This window comes from Thermobia domestica, chromosome 14, assembly GCF_964235325.1.
Source record: "Thermobia domestica chromosome 14, izTheDome1.hap1.1, whole genome shotgun sequence".
NCBI classification, from domain to species: domain Eukaryota; kingdom Metazoa; phylum Arthropoda; class Insecta; order Zygentoma; family Lepismatidae; genus Thermobia; species Thermobia domestica.
The window spans coordinates 135580731-135600715 of NC_137467.1; the positions used below are offsets into that span (position 1 = coordinate 135580731).

Genomic DNA, 19985 nt, shown 5'->3' on the forward strand with positions numbered 1-19985 from the left:
GGCTGGAAGTAATGCTTCAGAGAAGAATGAACGGAATTTACTTCCATATACGTATATCCTTTTTCCAAAAATAATTGCTCTATTTTCATTGTTCTCTTTTGTGCCAACTCAGACAACATACTTGAAAGAGTTTTATTGCGAATTTGGTAGTTGCAACAATCTGAAACAATCACTAGATATTTGCACGTCTCAGGAAGTATGAATTTGTTACTGGTCACTCCTCCATTTCCTTCATGCCATACATAGAGATTAACTGCCTCATCATTTAATCTGTGAATTGTAAAATTGTGGATCTGCAGCTCTTGTTTATAATATTGAGCACTGACTTTCAACCTAGGACATAGAAGAGTTGCTTCAAGATCAACTTCAGTAACGATTTTACTTTCACTTGCAGACTCCTTTGCTTGCTTTTTTGCTGCCTGAGCCTCTTCTTTCTTGCGTCTGTGATCATCGTATTCGTTTTGGGGCATATTTCCGCTGTCATATTGGTAGCAAGTGTCACAGAGATCTTTTCTAGGTTGAAAAATTGCAATGCTTTTATTGTTTAGCATTTTTTCAAACATCCGAATACTGCATGCTACATTGTTAGTATCCAAACACCATTGACAATACGTTCGATACATGTGTGCTATGCTGTAAAAGGTGCTTTCAACATAGGTCTTTGTTGAGGAAGAACAGCAATAATGACTGTGCACTTTCGGAAGCAAATTCAACCATTTTTCCAGAGCAGATATTTCTACGGTTGAGCTTTTGTACTTCGCTAAGCTCGCTGCATTTTTCGATGTTTTCTCACTTTCTTCATTCAAATCTTCATCAAATCAAATCTACTTTCTCATGCAGACTTTCATCCCGTACCCAATGCTGAAACATGTCCTTCTTGATTCCTAAAGTGTGTAAGAAGAACTGACGGCACACCAAGACTTTCACTCCTTCGTCATTCTTCAAATTGCAGTCATGGCCTTCTTGCTTTCTACTAGTGCAGTCATTCTTGCGTCTTTTTATGGGTTTTCTTGAATCAGTCACTGATTTCACAAACTCCTTCTTCTGAGGCCAACTTGGATTATCCCAGAACTCTCTAAAGATTATTTTCCTTCTTTCTTCAGATATGCTGCCAGAAAGGAGGGTGCGGTTTGACTTTGCGCTCGTAGCGTCGTGGTTACACCTTGGTCCCATCTTACGTTCAAGAACTTCCTTGTTCTGCTTCTGCTTTCCTTCTGCTCATTTCGTAAATCCAATATACTTCTCACGTTTCATTCTCTTCAGTTTATTGTCTTCTCTGAATGATATGCGAGATTTCCGTTTTCGTGTGGATGCAAATCCAGTACTCGCGTTACTTTCACCTAAAACTGAGCTTGGCTTTCGTATGATGTCTTTCTCGGAATTCTTTGCATTTTCAGACAGTAAACCAACAAACTCAGAATCTTCCACTGGAACACTCGCATTTTCAATGCTGTCCTGATCATTATTTATAATATTAGCACTTTGATCTGCGATCGTCTCAACTTCACAAACATCTTGGGTGGGCGAAGATACAGTCTCAAATACTTTCACTGGAAGGCTGGATTCATTGATCAAAGATGACAACTGGTCTTGAGAAATAACTGGCAGTTCAACAGAAACATGCACTTCACTATCTTCCCTGTTGTCGTCATGCTCTTCAAGTAAATACACAAGTAGAAGTATTTCTTGGGTTCATAACCCTTCTTCCATTCTGTTATAGTAGCTACAAGTCAAAACAGCAAAGATACAGTAGCTTAATGCTGTCGATATTATGCCTTATCCCTGATAAACACACAATTGAAAACAATAAATGACAATGCAGCTTTATTTCCTTTCAATTTCTGGAAGTCTCGTGATAAAAACTGCGAACAGTGTAGCCGTTCTTAAGGCTAAAAATGTTCAATTTCCTTTTACTATATTATAAGTTATTGTTGCGTGTGGACGAGCTAAGCAGCACAGATATTGTTAAACCCCATTTGTAGACGTTTCATAGAGAAACCGCATAAAAAATGCCGCTTGAAAACACCGTATGTGTGTTTTTATTATTATTATTATTATCAGGATGCCCTTCATGAAATTAAAGTGCAAAATCCGGTATGTGTCACAAAATGGCACATAGCGGGTTTTAAATTCTTGTATCACATAACTGGTATTGAAAAACTGTCATATATCAAAAAATAAAATTTAATTCCACATAACGCCTTTTCTAAAGTACGTGCAATATATAAACCTATAAACTGGTACCAAAACATCAAAAAGTGAAAAAATGCCACATAGGGGGTAATGCAATACCGACGACTTGTTATCCTCATATTGAATTGCAGAGATATTCTGTTTATCGAAAAATGCAGAGAAGTTATATTCTGTTCATCCAAACAGGCAGTACACTTAGTATATCTCATCCAGTTACCCCACCATTTGTCGGTTTAGTCTATACAGTAGTACTTTGCTTTCCTCTTTTAACCTAAATATATATATATATATGTTTTGACCTTTTTTGCTGCATATGTCTCTATATCGGAGTAGAATGGTTTATGACTGAGGAGAAGCAGTTCTAGTTTAATCTCTAGTTTGCTAACGTGTCCGAAGAGAGGCATCAGTTAATGCATCTTAGCGTCTGCTTTCTGCAGTGGCTTTTGTCTATGGAATTTCCATTTAAGTGTTTGATCTAGCGTGATCCCTAGATATTTCACCTTGTTTTTCTAGATATCTTGACGCCATACAAGGCAAGTTACTATGCAAGTTTTTCTCTTCTGTTTGGTAACACATGTTATCCTCATATAAGATTGCAAATATATTCATCGAAACATGCAGCACAGCTATATCCTATTCATCCAAGCAGGAAGCACGGTTAGGAAATACCTCTCAAAAAGCTATTACACCTTTTCGACCAAGTGACCCCACCGGGAATCGAACCCGGGATTGCTCGCACCAAAGGCAAGAGCGGTAGCGATTACACCATGTCAAGCTGTAGATCTACGCCTCACATAGTCTTGCTGTTGGAAAGGCCGTTAAAACTAAACATTCGAAAGTTCAATTATTCGTTATTGATTGATACATTTTTATGGGCATTACCGGCAGCAACTGCCTTAAGCCCGTAACGTCTGAGGGATGATGTCCCTCGGCGAGCACATCACCCGGGGAGACGGAAGGAAGAAAGGAATGGGCAGGGAAGGATGCGGCATGCTGGGACCTATTTGTTAAGTACCATCCCGGCATTTACCTGGTGTGAGTGAGGAAAACCCAGGAAAAACCTCATTCAGGATGGCTGATCTGAGAAAGCTGTTACATTTTTTCGACCAAGTGACCCCACCGCTCGCACCGAAGGCAAAATCAATTATTCGTGTCGTTCTCTATCTTGAGAATACATATAATGTCTATATATAAAAGGATGAAGAACAATTTCCAATAAGAAACGAAACTTTAAATTAGGTTATGTAATTCAACACGGGCTGCTTTCAGTTCTCTTTGTCGCGTGTTGTAGCATTGTTTATGGAAAGAATTAAATAGCGTTAAGCAGCGTTTATGTATTGCACAGTCCATCTTCCTTTCCTTTTCTTTCCAATCTGATTATACATACCATACATTAAACAAGAACATCTGTTCCACAACACTTGCTATAATCTTTATTGGTGTGCCATGAACAAAATGTTGATAATCGCGAAAACCTGTTTTTGTGCAAGAAATAACAAAATTGGCCTTAGACTGTATGGAATTGGCGCGAGCCAATAAAAGCGAAGTACGAATATTCAAGTTGAAACCTGCTCCTGCTCGTTAATACAAACAATTGCAGACGATTTCCCTTAGCGAATGCAACAATCGAAAGGAACCTTTCGATTGTTAGAACCTCTCGCAATCGCGCATCACTACAGAAAACGATGAGTTCGTGCTGGGTCACGAGAAGACCGCCCTGGTCATCCGTGCTGTCGCCTAGTGGACGCTTCTGTAACTGACCCAACTGACGATCGGCATGCAAAGAAGCAGTTTTTTAATCTTTCGTACACACGAGTTTGTTTGAGCAGTTATGTGATTGATTAGATCGTCTGTCATAATATACTTTTAATAATCAAAAGAACAGGTTAGTTCCGAAAATGATCTAGGCAACCTTGTATCATCTGTAAACTTAATAGAACTTTTACCATACGAGTTTTTTTTTTTTTCACATAGTCTTCTTCTTAATTGGAGCACGTAAACTGGACTACATTGCTGATTTAAAAATATTCTGGTATGTTGGTGTAAATCGGGCGGATATCTATCCATTTGCAATATGAAATCAGCACTGTTCTAATTTTTTGGGGGCAGCACCTATCTAATGAGCATTTCCAGGAACGCTACACCCGTTACAGTTTGTTCCCAAAAGAAAAACGAACCATATGCATCGAATCACGACACAGCACAAAAGATGTTAACTTTGGGGAGTTACACGCTACCTCTATAACAGGTTTATAGGATATGGATATTTTATCCACATATTCGAATATTGTTAACTTTTCCTACACAAATGAAATATGCATTCATCGGTAAAAATCAGTCTTTCAAAGTACGATGAAATATCTATAGAAGACCTAAGCACGTTTGCGGATTCACTAAACAATATAATAATTACTTCAATCAGAATTTCCTTTTTTATAGACTTTCACTATAAAAGGATATTGACTTTTTAACCGGTAGGGGTTCGTGTCTTGTTCGGTACGCCTTTTTCTTAACGGAATTCGGTTCGATTCCTGTTTAGTGCAGCATTTCTTTAACCAGAGTTGGTTCAGCATATAGCGTTCACCAGATTAATCCAACGTTATACCTCGTACTAGTTACTTACCACTGTTGGTTTGATCAAGGGAAATCTGTGCATGCTGCATATCAAGATTTGAACCATAGCACAGTTGTATGACTAATGGCTTCGACTTCGTGATTGAAGAAAGAAACAATTTATGAAAACACTACCATAAAAATTAATCACTCAATATTTACCTTTAACACATATGTATAATGATTTCACTCAAAATATGTTTATTGAAATGAGATTTTGCTCTGTTTGAATCAAATGCCTAGACGTGGGATGAATTGATATATTTCATTTTTCAAAAGTTTCAATTCACATATTTATGAAATACTTACGTACCATGCTTAAGAATATTGAAATTGTAATATTTCCGATAGCCCATATTATAAGAAAAAAAAATAAAAGCTCAATAACAAAAATGATATTTTATCGAAATGCCGGCTTATATTTTCAATTACACGAATATAGCACTTGCACACATTTCACTTTGGCTTTTGCTCTTTTATATATATATATTTTTCACTAATTCACACGCACCAATAACTATTCGGGGAATAGTGGAATTGTAGATGATAATATCCAATTTGTGGATCAATATGTTATTAGAGCACTCTTATTTTTAAGACGACATAATGAGAGTTTTATTCTATTCCAGCTTTCTCATGACATTATGCGTAAATGTAAGTTTAAGGTTTTGGCGTTCACTTTCGATAAGTTGACGCAATCGTTGGATGATTGTATTTGGAGATTTATTTCCAAATATTTATACTTAATATTTTCATTGTCACGATGTTGGATGGACAGTCACTATCTATTATCCAACTAAATATATGAGAACTCGTTGAAAATCGTCCTAGGGCACCATTGTTTTGTAGCGAACCACCCTTCTTCTCGCGGGCTAGCTTATATCACCTTTTGTACTCCTACTCCAGTACATAATGCTGATTCATGTTAAATTACCAATAAAAATTGTTAATGTCACACTATATGGATATAATCCAATGTAACTACGGTTTTTCACTTATTTTAGAAATTGTCGTAACATAAAATCTTCAATTCACTGCAAATGATAATCGATTTTTAGGGATTATTTTATTACTCTAACTCACGTCACCATACTGTCTTTGTTTCGAGTGTGACACGGCGACACCTCTTGATTCTCTCTGCTGGGTGCTACGAAAAAGAGTACTGTTGTGCTACCAAGAAGAGTACTGTTAACGAAAATTTTGCGTTGCAACTGAAGAGCATCATTCCATATGAGACGAAAACTTGGGGGATATAATAAATGACAAAAAGTAAGGGGGCCCATCCACTTATAACTTAAAGCAAATTAATTTTTTCCTATTTGCTTAAATGACAAATAAAAGATCCTTTGGAAGAATGTAACACATAAGTACAGTAGGTCGAAAATGTTTTCTGTGTTTTGAAAGTATTATCAAGTTTTCTAGTCGCATATGTCAAATTACGTTTAATTTTCTTCTGAAATTAACACAAAAATAGTGACTTTTCAATAATAACAATTAACCTTCCAATTAGTCTTGAGACAATATAAATTACATCTTCGTTGCAATCCCTTTGTTGCCGGACATTCTGTCTCTTGAGAAAAGAAGGCGAGGGTGATTTAACAGGAGAATAAAATAATGTAACAAATTCTACTTTTAAAAAATGCTGTGCATAATTCTATAAACATTTTTTTTCAAGAGATTGCACACATTTAATCAAGCATACACTTTAAATTGTTTATTCGTCCGAATCCAGGATTTTACCATCACTGCTACTGCTTGAAGCTTCATCCGAATCTTGTGTGTTGATTATGAAGGATCCCAAGTCAACGTTCAAATATTCTTGCGCACTGTAGTAGTGATCTTCTATTTTTGGCGGTTTGCATTGCGATGGATGGCTGCATTAATTCCCTTATCAGACACTGTGAAACCTTTCTTCTTGCACTGTGTTCTTATTCGGCTATAGCTGTAGCCTATATCAGAAAGTGCTATTAGGTAGCCCTCCCAAAAAGGGTCGATTTTCGGCGGCATTCTGCTCACACACGTCTCTCCTCTTTACGGCTTGTACACAAGTGTCTAGCTACTCCGTACTGCGTGCGTCACGTTGCTGACGCGAAACTAGCGTCTCTGGTGGCGACTGCAAATTTCTACCATCAGGATGAAACAGCCTTCTGTATAATACCATATCAGCTATATAGGGTTCAGTTCGCAATGTGCCACAGGAAGCCACAAAAGTTTGATGGTTTTGTTTTCAGTATTTCGCACAACTGTTTTTAGAAGACGTTCCTGCTCCTTGAAATGAGGCCAGCTGATATTCAATAGCATACTTTTGGAAAGTTCACTGAAAATTAAACGTAATACGAATTTTATTTTTCTCCAGCCATTTAATTATGTTGTCTTTTTTCCATCGCATAGTTCAGTTTCGAGTTTCAGGATTCAGGAACATGGTGTGATACGGTGCTTGATCTAAAACCACGACTGATTTGTCCGGCAAAAGCTGATTGATGCGTATAGTGTTTGGCGTTCATCTCGGAATGGTAATCCAACAAATCAACCTTCGGCTCCATCAAGAAATTTCTCTTCGTTGCCAATATGTAGCATAATTACCCTCTTCTCAGCACCGGAAGAAGTACGAATGGCCCCTCCATCCCGAAACCTGTTGAACACCACTCCGGTAGTTGTCATACACTGACGTGTCCACTTCTGGGAGAATTTGCTCTTGCCATCCATACTTAGCAGAATGGTTCGCACTGCACCAACACTCATCTGTGTAAAAGATACTCAAATTGTTACGTCTGTAAAATTTCAACAAACGTAGAAATTGATCTCTTTGCCCAGCAATCTTATCACTTTCCATTAAAACTGGTTTCTTATTAATTTTTTTATACCGAAATCCCAGTTTTCGCAACGCACGCCCCAACGAAATTTCGTTTATTTCCGGAGCGTCAGTAAAGTCCTTTCTTATTTGTTCCAAGAGTTTCTCTACCATTGAATACTGTTTTCAGACACAAAATTCGTGAAGCTTTCGGTGAATACATTCTTGAAGAAATTCATCTATAACTAACTTGTTTGACGGTGAACCTGTTTTTTGAGAGGGGATTCCAGAAGCTATCACTGCGATACTCACTTGAAACACGCTCCACAGTTTTTTCAGACACCCTTAAGCATTGACGGATTGGGAGAACGAAAATTGTGGTGCGTTGTTTTGTTTGTCCAAATCAAAAAGATGATCTTGCATTTATTATAAACTGCCATAATTTCTGTTTCCAACGCGGCACTCAACGCTGACGTCATGTAGTTCCATGGGGCAACGTCGCAGCAGCTGAATGATAACTGATCATATAAAATATGAGTATTTTGGTATTGTAATTTCGGATATTTTGCCTGAATCTGAAATAAAACTGTATACGTTGTTGATATTGTCATTCAAAATAGCATACTTCAGTGCTTTCCGTTCTTCGCTAATTGAGTTACGGATAGAGATCGAAACATGTAACAAAATATCATAGTGTAAATTAACTATAAAATTAATTTTAAAAATACTACTGCACTTTTGTTTAGTATACTTTCGTTCATATTCAGTAAAAATTTCATTCTTGTACTGGAGAAAAATAACTGAATTATTTCTCTTTAAACTTCAAGGAAACCAAGTTATTGCAAAAAAAAAAATAATAAAAAATAAAAATCTAAAGTATTAAGCGGAGAAACACTTCACTGAGCAAAATGATACATATCTCGTGACTCTACCTTAGTTGGTTTCAAAGATATAGTTGCTTGAACCCAGGGTGTAGAGAGTAGATACGTTGTTCGATGCGAACTCTCACTAAATGTGTACAAAATTTGAACGTCAACTTAGCTACGAATTAAATTTCCCCCTGTAGATGGCTCTCCTAGTCTTTTTAGCGAATGATGAACTCGTAACAGCTAGTCTCATAAATTTAACAACTTTTAGTATTTTTATTACAATTCAAAAAGTCGATGGTGATCATCTGGTTGCAATTCTATCACAGCACTTGGTGATACGGTTTCTTCTAGCTTCTTCCGTAAAAGGTGCCACAAACGTATCACTCGCGTGCTTTCCTTACCGTTCTGCCACGAACCACCTACCAGTGGTTTTCCTTTTATACAGGCATCCTATCTCTTGAAACTGTGGATACCATCTTCGAAGGGAATTTCTTGAATTTGATAAGAAATTGCCACTGTCGGCCGTGCAATTCGGCATTGGCTGGCATATTGTAAATCTGTAACTTTATGTATATGATTTAATGGAAGAGTAAATTCCATATCTTCGATAATTCGCGTTAACATGTTAAGAGAACTATTAGTTTCCAAGAGAACTCTCTCGAAACGGCCCTCCGATATCTAAAGCGCATTTCTCAAAAACTACGTCAGGAGTTGTGACAACCAAAGAGAAGTTTGACATTAGGTTCTGTTAGTTTATTCTTTTGACACGATTAACATTTCTTGATGTATTCTTCAACATCGGTGTTTAGTTGTCCATGTTTTGTGATTGATATTGTTCAATTCTAAGTACGTTTTAATTTTGGCTATAGTTCCATGGATACCTTGGTGTCTGCCCGTAGGAAGGTTGTGAAACTCAGATAACCTTACCTTTCGTTTCTTCGTCAAGGGGAGAATGTCGTCCTGGATCTAAATAAGCAATACGACTTAATGATTCAGCATTAGTGTCGTGGATGCAAGATTTGTAAACAGTTTTATAGTTATATTCCTCTAATTTGATTCTCCATCTTAAAAGTCGACTATTAGGGTCTTTTACATTAAATACCCAAAGTAAAAAAAGTTTGTGATTTGTCACAAAGGTAGTTTCTTTTCCGAAGATATATGGACGAAATACTTTGGCTGCCCAAACTATCGCAAGTAATTCATATTCGGTTGTAGAATAATTTCTTTCAGCACAATTAAGGGTACGGCTAGCGTAGGCGTTTGGTTTGCCCTGACAGATTTGGTCCTGAGGCAAGATAGCACCTATCGCGACCTCTGAGGTGTCACAGGTAATGATGAATCGACAACTCATGTCGGGATATTGAAGGAGAGGAGGTGATGTCAATTTTTCTTTCAAATTTTGAAAAGCTAATTCTTGTTTGGTTCCCCAATTGAATGAAACGTCTTTCTTGAGCAAAGAGGTGAGAGGTTTGGCTATATTGCTATAGCCTTCGATAAATCTACGATAGTCTAAAAAATCCACATAATTGCTTCACATTTTTCAGCTGAGGAAAATGCAACAGTTTCTCAATTAAACGAGGGTCTGGTTTAAGACCTTGATCTGGAGTCTGATATAAGTACGTGACCATTTTTGAGCAATACACATTTGGACGGACTCAGGGTAAAAGGTAACAAGTCACTTTTTTATTACAATTTTCGGTTTTTAGCACAGAGTTGTAGTATTTTAAATGGCGCTTTTTTGTATGAAAAGCCCTATGAAAAAAACGTGACCAAAAACAAGTACAAGGGACGTGCAAAAGGAAATAATTAAGCTACAATGGAATCCACACTGGGTAAAAGGGAATAAGATGACTCTCCTGAAAAATGAATAAAAATGACTTGTTACCTTTTACCCTGAGTCCGTCCATTTGTCAGTTGAAGTTTGAGATTGTATTTTCGAAATCTGTCAAACACAAGTTTCCGTCAAAACATATGTTCCTTTAAATCTCTACTATAAATACAACAAGCATCAAGGTAACTAAAGCATTTCTATGCTTGCAGTCCGGGTGGACAATATTTATCATTCTCTGAAAAGTTGCAGAGGCACCGCATAATCCAAAACTCATTCGATTATATTCATAATGACCATATGGAGTACTGAAGGCGGTCTTACTACGGTCTTCAGGTCTGATTCTTATTTATTGGTACGAACTAGCTAAGTCTAAGGTCGTGAAGTACCTAGATCGTCCTAATTGATATAAAATCTCAGTGATATTTGGCAAAGGAAAAATATCTCCAATTGTAATCTGATTTAGCCTTCGCAAATGTAAACATATACAAATCTTCGGTTCTCCGGCTGCATCCATTTTTTTCGACACTATCAGTATAGTAAAATTCCAAGGACTCTTACTTGAGGTAATTATACCTTCATCTAACATTTTATCAATTTGATTTTGCACTTCTGCTTTATAAACCTCGGGAATACGGCATGGGTTTCTAAGTCATAACAGTACCTCGTTTATCGGGATGAGTGATATGCTATGTTGGATCACATCTGTATATGAGAATTTGTCACTGTCTAAATAAAATAAATCGTGATATTCTTCACAGCAACTGTAAACGCAATTTTAACCCTTTATTTAGATTTACATTATCAAACTTGTGCAGTACATAAACGGTTAACCCTTTATTTAGATTTACATTATCAAACTTGTGCAGTACATAAACGGTATAAGAACTCGTCGTATCACTTCTTGATTCAAATCTAATGATACTGGAGGAATTTGTATGTCTACTTCATTCTCGGTCAAATTCAGAATACTAGTAACACATTTGTTTAATTTTTTTCACTATTGCGTCAGGCAGGAATACACCATCTGCCGAAGTTTAGACAAAAATCCAATTCCAGTATTCTGTCTTTATTTTAACTACTTTTTTCACTGCGTGCAGGGACTAAGAGTTGTTTCGACAAACAACACAAAGATGTTTTCTGACGGCACGGTTGTGCCTTAGTGCTATGTTCAGCACGGCATTTAGTTCTTAAAGTACATTCATGTGTATCATTGAAGGGATGATGACGCGGCGAAAAATTTCTTAGTTTATGTCGCGGACAACTGCGCGTTTGGCGGCGCTGAGGACATACACTGGGCGACGCGGAGGACTGCGCGCTGGATGGCGCTAAGGGGAAACACAATGGGCGGCACGGAGGAAGACCGCACTGGGCGGAGCTGAAGGTGACGCGGAGAAGTGCTGCGTGCTGGACGACACAGTTCGACGCGGAGAACTGTTCTCGCAGGAATGAACATGGGTGCGTTTGTTCGCACATGTATGAGTATGTATTTTATGGTAATGATGAGTGTAGGACGTAAAGCACAACAAGAATTGGAATCGACAATTATATTATTACTTTCATTACAATGATCATCGTGATTATTATCATGAGTCTACTGGATGTTCACAATCTAAACAATGAACCTTTTTCTTAAATTTAGCACTGTCGCTACGAGGACGAGTAGTTATGCGAAGCTCTGGGTTTATTTTCGGAACTCCGATTATGGGAAAACTTCCTGTTTCTTTTCTTATCTGACTTACCATGACTATAGTGTGAAGAATTTACCTCATCTTCAGTTCTAGATTCTAATGGCTTTCGTCTCTGAGACAAAATGTACAACTCTTCAACAAGAGTGAAATCAACTAAGTTCCGAATTTACCTTTATCGCTACTTTTGCGACGAATTTCTGTTTGAATGCGAGGAATAAGTGCGTGAGCACTGGCTCTTTCAGTTTCACTACAATTTTTCGAAGCAGCAGCTTTCAGATCAGCTCGAATTAAATCCAATTTGCTAGCCCATGAGCCAATAGTCTCATTCTAGCCTTGCCTGGCAGAAAACAACAAACAAGCATAATAATCAATAGATCATGTATAGCATAATTCTCATCTAGAATTTCTTTAATTGCTTCCCAAGAATCTGTGTTTAATGTGACTAAAATACGATTTGGTTCTAAAATTTTCGACTTAATAAACTTCAACAATACAGGCTTATCACTAGGGTTAGTTAACCCTATAGAAATTTAACAACTATCAATAAATGGTCTTAACATAGAACAATTTCCCGTGAATGGCTCCTAAGGCGAAGCGCACCATATAAGGCGTCCTACTCGCTATTAAATCATCCATCATATGTATGCGACTCCACTTTCTACGTTTCAACTCGCGCATGACGTACCTTATTTGCATACAACTCTATCCATCACGACTCTGGAATTCACTAAAGAAATAATAAACACTTCTGACTAGAGTATATACACTTGTTTATTAAAAACTAAATTCCAGTGTAACAGTTTCGACAACGTAACGTCGTCTTAGTTAGTGTCTGATGAAGACGACGTTACGTTGTCGAAACTGTTACACTGGAATTTAGTTTTTAATAAACAAGTGTGTATATACTCTGGTCAGAAGTATTTCTTATTTGCGTATATACCTTAGGACAGTGTCCATGCCTATACACCTGTGTAATTTTCCCTTTACTATCAGGTTTAGGAATGCCAACTTCTCTAGGATCTATGCCTATCTCCCTAAGATACGTTAACGTATCGTAGTTACTACGTAAGGCTGTCATCACATCGACCTTCTCTAAATTCTTTCTAGCCATGTAAGCCATAAATACTCCTGCTTTCCCAGGGTCAAGAAATGCAAACAACTGACCTACTGTGCAAATTGCCATTCTGGTCGACTCAGTCCTTGACTCGCACTCCGGGCGTATCCACGAAACAACACCACTTGCCTGGTTCTTCCACGACGCTCCTTGCCTATAGTGAAAGCCTAAAAAATTGACACAATTTGGTCTGCGAGTCACTACACTCATCTTATCTGGCATTATCATCGAGAAGAGGCTTTCGGCTATCTGTGAGTTCTTCCGAATATAATATGGTTTATTTGTTACAACAACAACAAAAGTCATCACCCAGATATAAATAAGCATCAGTCAAACGACTTGTTATCAGAAGCACACACGTACGTGTTACGATCATACTTACGATTGAGTCCACAATACTTGTGTAATAAGAGCCTGAGGGCACGACCCGTGTCTTTTTAAATCTCTCGCCAGTGGATAGCTGAACGACTGTCTCAATAAAAATAACGCACTAACCGTCTAAATCTACGTATCTGTCGTAGCGGATTCGTTCGAATTATACTACTTATTCTCTCAATCTTACTATAGTCTCTACTGTGTCGTACCTTATAAAATGAAAGATTGTTTCTCTTGATTTATAAGTAGTGAGACTTTATAATTAAATGATTATGGAAATGATAAGGGTAGTATTCTAGCTAGAGTACTTTGACAATCATAAAATGGATATACAAAACAATGAATGCAGGCATGTTAGCAAAAAATACATTCAAATCATCTTTATACCTGAACATTTTTTTAATACATAACAAATTGTATTTGCTACTAAAGAATACCGTAAAACCTGGTGACTGAGAAACAAATTGTACTTGAAATTAAACTACATAATGTCATTAACATGAGAGGATCGGTAATATTGTGGAAATATCTTTAAGGAAAAGAAATGTATAATGAAATTACAATAATTTTTTGCCTATCGGGAAACCATCCTAAATCACAATCAGCCTGGTCAAAACCAAAATATCTAAAGAAGAATATTGAAAGAAAAACTTACGTTATTTGAGGTGAATATTTCAGGTGTATATATATATATAAACATTACAAATAATTGTTCTGAAATATAACATAGTAGTATTAAACGTAACAATACAGTCTATTAATATCTGGAAACAATCTCTGATCAACCATGGTGGAACTGTCTTATCAAACTGGAAATAACCTGTACAAACATTTTAAGCCATTATCTCTGTTAAATACTTCATTCCACCATTACCTATCTCTACTCCATAGGCTATCTTGATTCTCGGGGTTTTCTTGATCATATCCAAGAGTGGATAAAAATATCTGCTCTCTTTCATGGTTACAGTTAGGGGATAGCCACACAACTCACGGGTCTTATTAGTGCCGGGTTCCGCTGTCTGAGACCTTCCGTAATATGCTACATCGGGTAAAGCTTTACTATACCCCTGTCCTATGTATGGCCACGTTCTATCCCATCCTGTTGAGCAACGGAATCAGATATCACTTCCTTCTTTGTCTTGTAACCTTTATTTACTCGTGACAAGCAGGGAGACTTACTCATAGGAAATTCGGGATGTGGCACCTTGTCAAAAGACCAGAGTATCACTTTTTCCCCTTGTAAAAGCTCGTCTCTCTCACTCTGCAAAGCTACCTGATAAGCTATGGTGATACGGATTCCATTATTCGCATACACTCTATTATATCCTTTTAAATCCTGCTTCAGAGCTCTAAAGTCCAGCACTGATCTCTTATACTGGCTAGTAGCCTCTTTTAAACAGACCAGTCCTAAGACATCGACAACTGATGCACATGCATCAGGATCAGTATCTGCTGGAAATCCTATCCCTCGTATACAAACCTGGTTAGTGTCTCAGCTTCTGATATTAAATTTCGTGCACATACAAAGTAATATTGGTAAGAACATTAGCATATTGCAGTACCATACTATACATCGTGGTTTTAAAACGCTCGTACGTAGCAAATTTTGGTATGTATGCTGACAAGAGTTCATGCTTTTCTCATCTTGAACATTTGTGATCTTGATCAGCGCATTAGCCACTTCGTAAATATCGCTATTTAATTCAACTAGCTCTCCACAGTAAGTTTTCTTGTTATTATGCTGCTATTAGCTTGATAGCTAAATTTGTATTCCTTGAACGAAATTTTGATTAATTATTGCTTGAAGAAGGTTATATTACTCTTACGGGTCTCATTATTGTCTGCTAGACTATTATTTCTACTATTTATTTCATTGTAGTCAAGATTAGAGACTGCAATTGTCTTCGTAGACTAGTGAGAGAGTGTAAATTCTAGTACTTGGATTTTATAAAGTAAGTGTGTATATATATTTTTAAAATATCAGAGATCATATTATAAAACATGAAGAAGTATATAGTTCTATTTCCACTGTAAAGAACTTCCAAATATAGCAGATAGTGAAAACATTAACCTTACAATGCATAGTGGGACAGATATGGGTCATAATGGTAAATAATATGTGCTTTAGTGCATAACGGTGTGTAGGTGCTAATGCATGTTGAACCTGATTGGCAACGTTCGAAGCTAGTTGTAATTCCACAGTTTCCGCATAGATGGTACTAGTAAGCGTACCGGTACTTCCGTTACTCATTTTTGTATTCTCTTGCAAAACTATTTTTTTCACAGAAGATAAAAAAAATCATGCATTGTAGGGTTAATGTTTGTCTGCAAGCAGTAAAATAGATTTGAAATTTAGTTGTGACTTATTTTTGTATTAAGGTTTTTAAGATACTTTTAAATATCTGTTTTAGTAATGAACAAATTGTTTTAAGCATTAACATTGAGATAATCAAATAAATAGTATGCTAGAACTCAAAACAAACTGTTCATTAAATTTGTTCGTATGTAAAAACAAAATTAAAGGTGAATTGCATACGGTTTAAGGTTAAGTACTGGGTGGCCCATAATTATGTATATGGTGTTTGAGTGACAAGTATTTGTAATTCTGGATAAAAAGATTCGATATGGCAACATTGTGTAGCCTGAGAGTGAGGATAACAGTCACTGGACTTAGAACCGTTATTGTACCTGTATGCCAGACAGGATGACGGAACGGTTGTCTGTGGAACAGCGTGTGCGTTTGTATTCTGTGGAGTAGCCAGCTCGATCTCCCGATTTAACACAACCTGACTTTTTCTTATGCGGTGTTTCAAATAAGGACAATGCTCATTAACATCACATAACGCAATTTGATCGAACTACGGGAAGGTATCACAGAAGAGTTCCACAGGATACCAGTTTGGTTCTGTCGACCTGCTTGTGACAACGTTGCTCTTCGTCTCCAGGCATGCATTGATTTGGATAGTACATTGGTGGAACATGCCATGGACAACAGAGATTAAAATTCTTGTAAGGGAAGGTATGAGAATAATGTGTTTATATTCAAGTTATGTTCCTAGTTTCTTTACCGCAGTCTTTGAAACATCATACATATAATTATGGGTACTTGTTTACATCTCAGGCAGCAGGGTAATTTTAAATTTAATAATTAGTTTTATATTTTCACTACGATTGATAATATCAATGTTATAAATAGACACATTGAGTTAAAACTCAAAATGTTTAATAACAAAAATTATTCTTGTTTAGAAGCATTCTGGGTGAAACATATACAGTTAAAGAGTTCTTCTCGCTTTCGCCCTTTTTTTTTTTTTTTTTTTTTTTACGTTTTTTAAGTATTTCAAAATTAAGAGCACTGTCTAAATTTTGTTTACTTTGCCCATACTTACAAAATGATGTGCACTACCTAAGTATAATGGTCGACGATTGCCAAATATTCAGCATTACTTAGTAAATTATATCGCGTAGCAATACGTAGCACGTCGAAGTCACTGATTTATGACTTCCATAATATTTTGTAAGACAAATGAGCTGTGGAGTAAAATGACGACAGTAAACTTAAATATGTGAAATATGATGACAAATATGAAAAATTGAGTGCAGGCGCAAGTATAATTCGTAAAACTGAATAAATATTAGGTAAAATGATAAATATTCGAGTGTTAAAAGTTACTTACCTGTATTACATTGTTCAACGGTCTGCTGGTGTATATCGCCCTTCTCTTACTGAGAACTTTTTAACAAGTTTTCTCAGAATAGTAGAAAGTTTGTCGTTGTTTACATTCTTCTAATTTCTTAACTTCCAGGAAACAATAACGCCCACGTAGAACACACAACTATTTTATCATGCACTTATATCGTAAGTGTAGTAATATCCAAATCTTGACGTATCGGTATTATCGAAATGGTACATCTTTTAGTAATTATTTGTGTTAATATTTTCGCAGTGATTGTTAACATCCATTATTAATGAACAAATTGTTTTAAGCGTTTCAGAGTGAATTGTATACAATGTAAGTTTCAGGGATTAATAATTATTTTTGTACCTTTGGCCATTTTGCTGGAAGAAAGTGATGCATTTATTTGATTGTCAGTTTGTAAACCGTTTTGTAATATATTATAGATAAAAACTGTGTACATAGTTAACCCAGTCTTTCATTTCTTTGATATCAAACGATGATCGTTTTGTTCCTTTTTAAAATTCGTTTTCCCTTTCAGTTTTGTAGTTTCATTAGCAACACTGCACAGCACTTTTATTAATGAATTATATATTTATTTATTATTAATTTGAAAAAAACAAATCTAAACGTGTTTTAGATTTTCGACCATATGATTAATGAGAAACACACCCCAGGATTCTTCGACAGAAGTTATATATACGAGGGTCATTTTTAAAGTAAGGTCCGTTTTATAATTAGAAAGGAAAGAATTACTAAACATTTCGAGTGTATTATATTTTAGGAAATAGCACATACCTTCAACTACTTTTCAGCATGAGTTCCGTTGATGTTTAAAATATTTCTCGCATCGTGAGAAAAGCTTTTGCAGATGTGTCATGAAAGTTATCCGCCTGGGAGGCCAATTCTTGCGACACAATTTTGAAAAGGACGGAACTTGAAGCTTGTGAAAAATTCTCTGATAGCTGGAATATGATGATTCGTGTATTATCACAAATCTTGATCTCTACCGCACGTACAAGATCGCTAGTGATTACAGAGGAATGACCCGATCGTGTTTGATCATGAACATTCTCTTGTCCTTAAACAGTTTCACCCACTTTTGAACTTTGCTTACATTCATGTCGTTCGAACCAGACACCTCATATATTTGACGGTAAGTTTCTGACGATGCCACATTTCTTGTAGTCAGGAATCGAATTACATATCTCATAGGTGCTGGGTCGCTCGATCTTGAACTCTTCCATCATAGACAAAATTCACATGCTCCCGACGCTATTCTAAATGGCGTATATTTATGTTCACAGAATGCCGAGAGAGACTGTGCATGCGCAAAATTATGAACTTCACGCTCTACTTAGATATTGCCAAACGGACCTTACTTCTAAAACGTCCCTTATACTAATGTAAGAGGTAAATTTTTTTTTAAATATAAAAACTGATTTTTAACACACAAATTCCTCTATAGGAGCGAATTTAGTGATACGCAAAGGGTGAAAAAGTGCATGACTGGACCAGGACTCGAACTCGGGATCTTCGCCGTATCGTGTCGATTCGTTAACCTATGCTGTCATACACTTTTTCACTATGTTTCAGGTAAATTTAGTTACGTTGATAAGTAACTGTCAGATTTAGCAGATACAATAGTTCTGAAACGAATAGGACTCACTGATTAGGATCACACATGTGGGATTCATAATGTAACTCTTGAGTGGAAGCTATTTTTTTATATATATACTTTTTTCAGCGAACTTAAAAAGTTCGTTACTGAATTCTCTATGTGTCTGTTATTTGCGATTTTTTTTTTTTCAATTTTGAACCCTGCATTCGATAGAGCATCTGACACGTGAGAAAGTGATTAAATTTTTCGTATTACTCTTGTTGTTCCCGAGATATTGGCCAAAAAATGGCCAATTTCCAGATATTTAAGGAGCCATATCTCGGGAACCGTAAGTTATAGAGATATGATATTGGTTTTGATCAATACCAAGAAGATGGAAAATATTTTGATACCAAATAGTAACCGGTGGCCGCTGTCCAACTGGCCACCGTTCCCCAGATATTGGCCGAAAATTCGAATTTCGGGAGATTTAAGGATATATATCTCGGGAACTTTTAAGACATAGAGAGTTGATATTTAGCGAATTTGCGAGAAACAGAACCAGGTGTGGATAAAAAAAATTTACTTTTACATCTAGGAACAACCACAGTTATCCTACCCGCTCCATCTCTCCATTCTTTTTAAGTTCGTTCTGGCAATGCTCTTGGAGCATTCTCAACTGGTTTATTTTGCAACAGTGATTATCTCGCTTGAGTTCATCATTGGAGTCTATCTGTAAACATTTTAACGAATAACGGTGACTTAACGGTAGTTATCCATATCTCGCTTACTACTATTGAAACGAAAGTAGCAGAAATTACACATCTCGCCGTTAGATGGCGGCAGACTTCCTCCAGCGGTTGACATCTACCGGACGAAATAGAAACTTGTAGACTGTTATCCTTTTTACTGTTTACGAGAGTTTATTCGGAATTATGTTATGCAGTACGTCCTATCATTATTGCTATTTCTCCAACCATATATTTATCTTCCTCTGGAATAAACGACTAGATCTTCTATATTTACATCCCATTGTTCTTCACCAGCACCTGTTACCAGTCAGCTAAACATGTCACCGAGAATTCCCTTGTGGCTGAAAGAGTTTCCACTTTTGATACAGCAGACCTGGGTCCGATTCTCGATGGGAGGGAGGTCTTGTAATTCAGATCCTACGTAAAACATCTCGCATAGCCTCGGCCCTGGAAAGGGACTCTAAAATTTCTAACAAAACAAT

At 36.7% G+C, this 19985-nt stretch overlaps 1 protein-coding gene across 1 annotated transcript in view; it reads left to right on the forward strand.

Annotated features, from left to right (window-relative positions):
* Nucleotides 1-17620, forward strand: part of Dbp45A (putative ATP-dependent RNA helicase Dbp45A) — a 134977-nt gene extending 117357 nt beyond the window's left edge. The window contains exon 10 of the mRNA XM_081738858.1: nt 17281-17620. Coding sequence (XP_081594984.1) covers nt 17281-17301 — 21 coding nt within the window. The 3' untranslated portion in view covers nt 17302-17620. The remainder of the gene's footprint in view (nt 1-17280) is intronic.
* The last annotated feature ends 2365 nt before the right edge of the window (nt 17621-19985 follow it).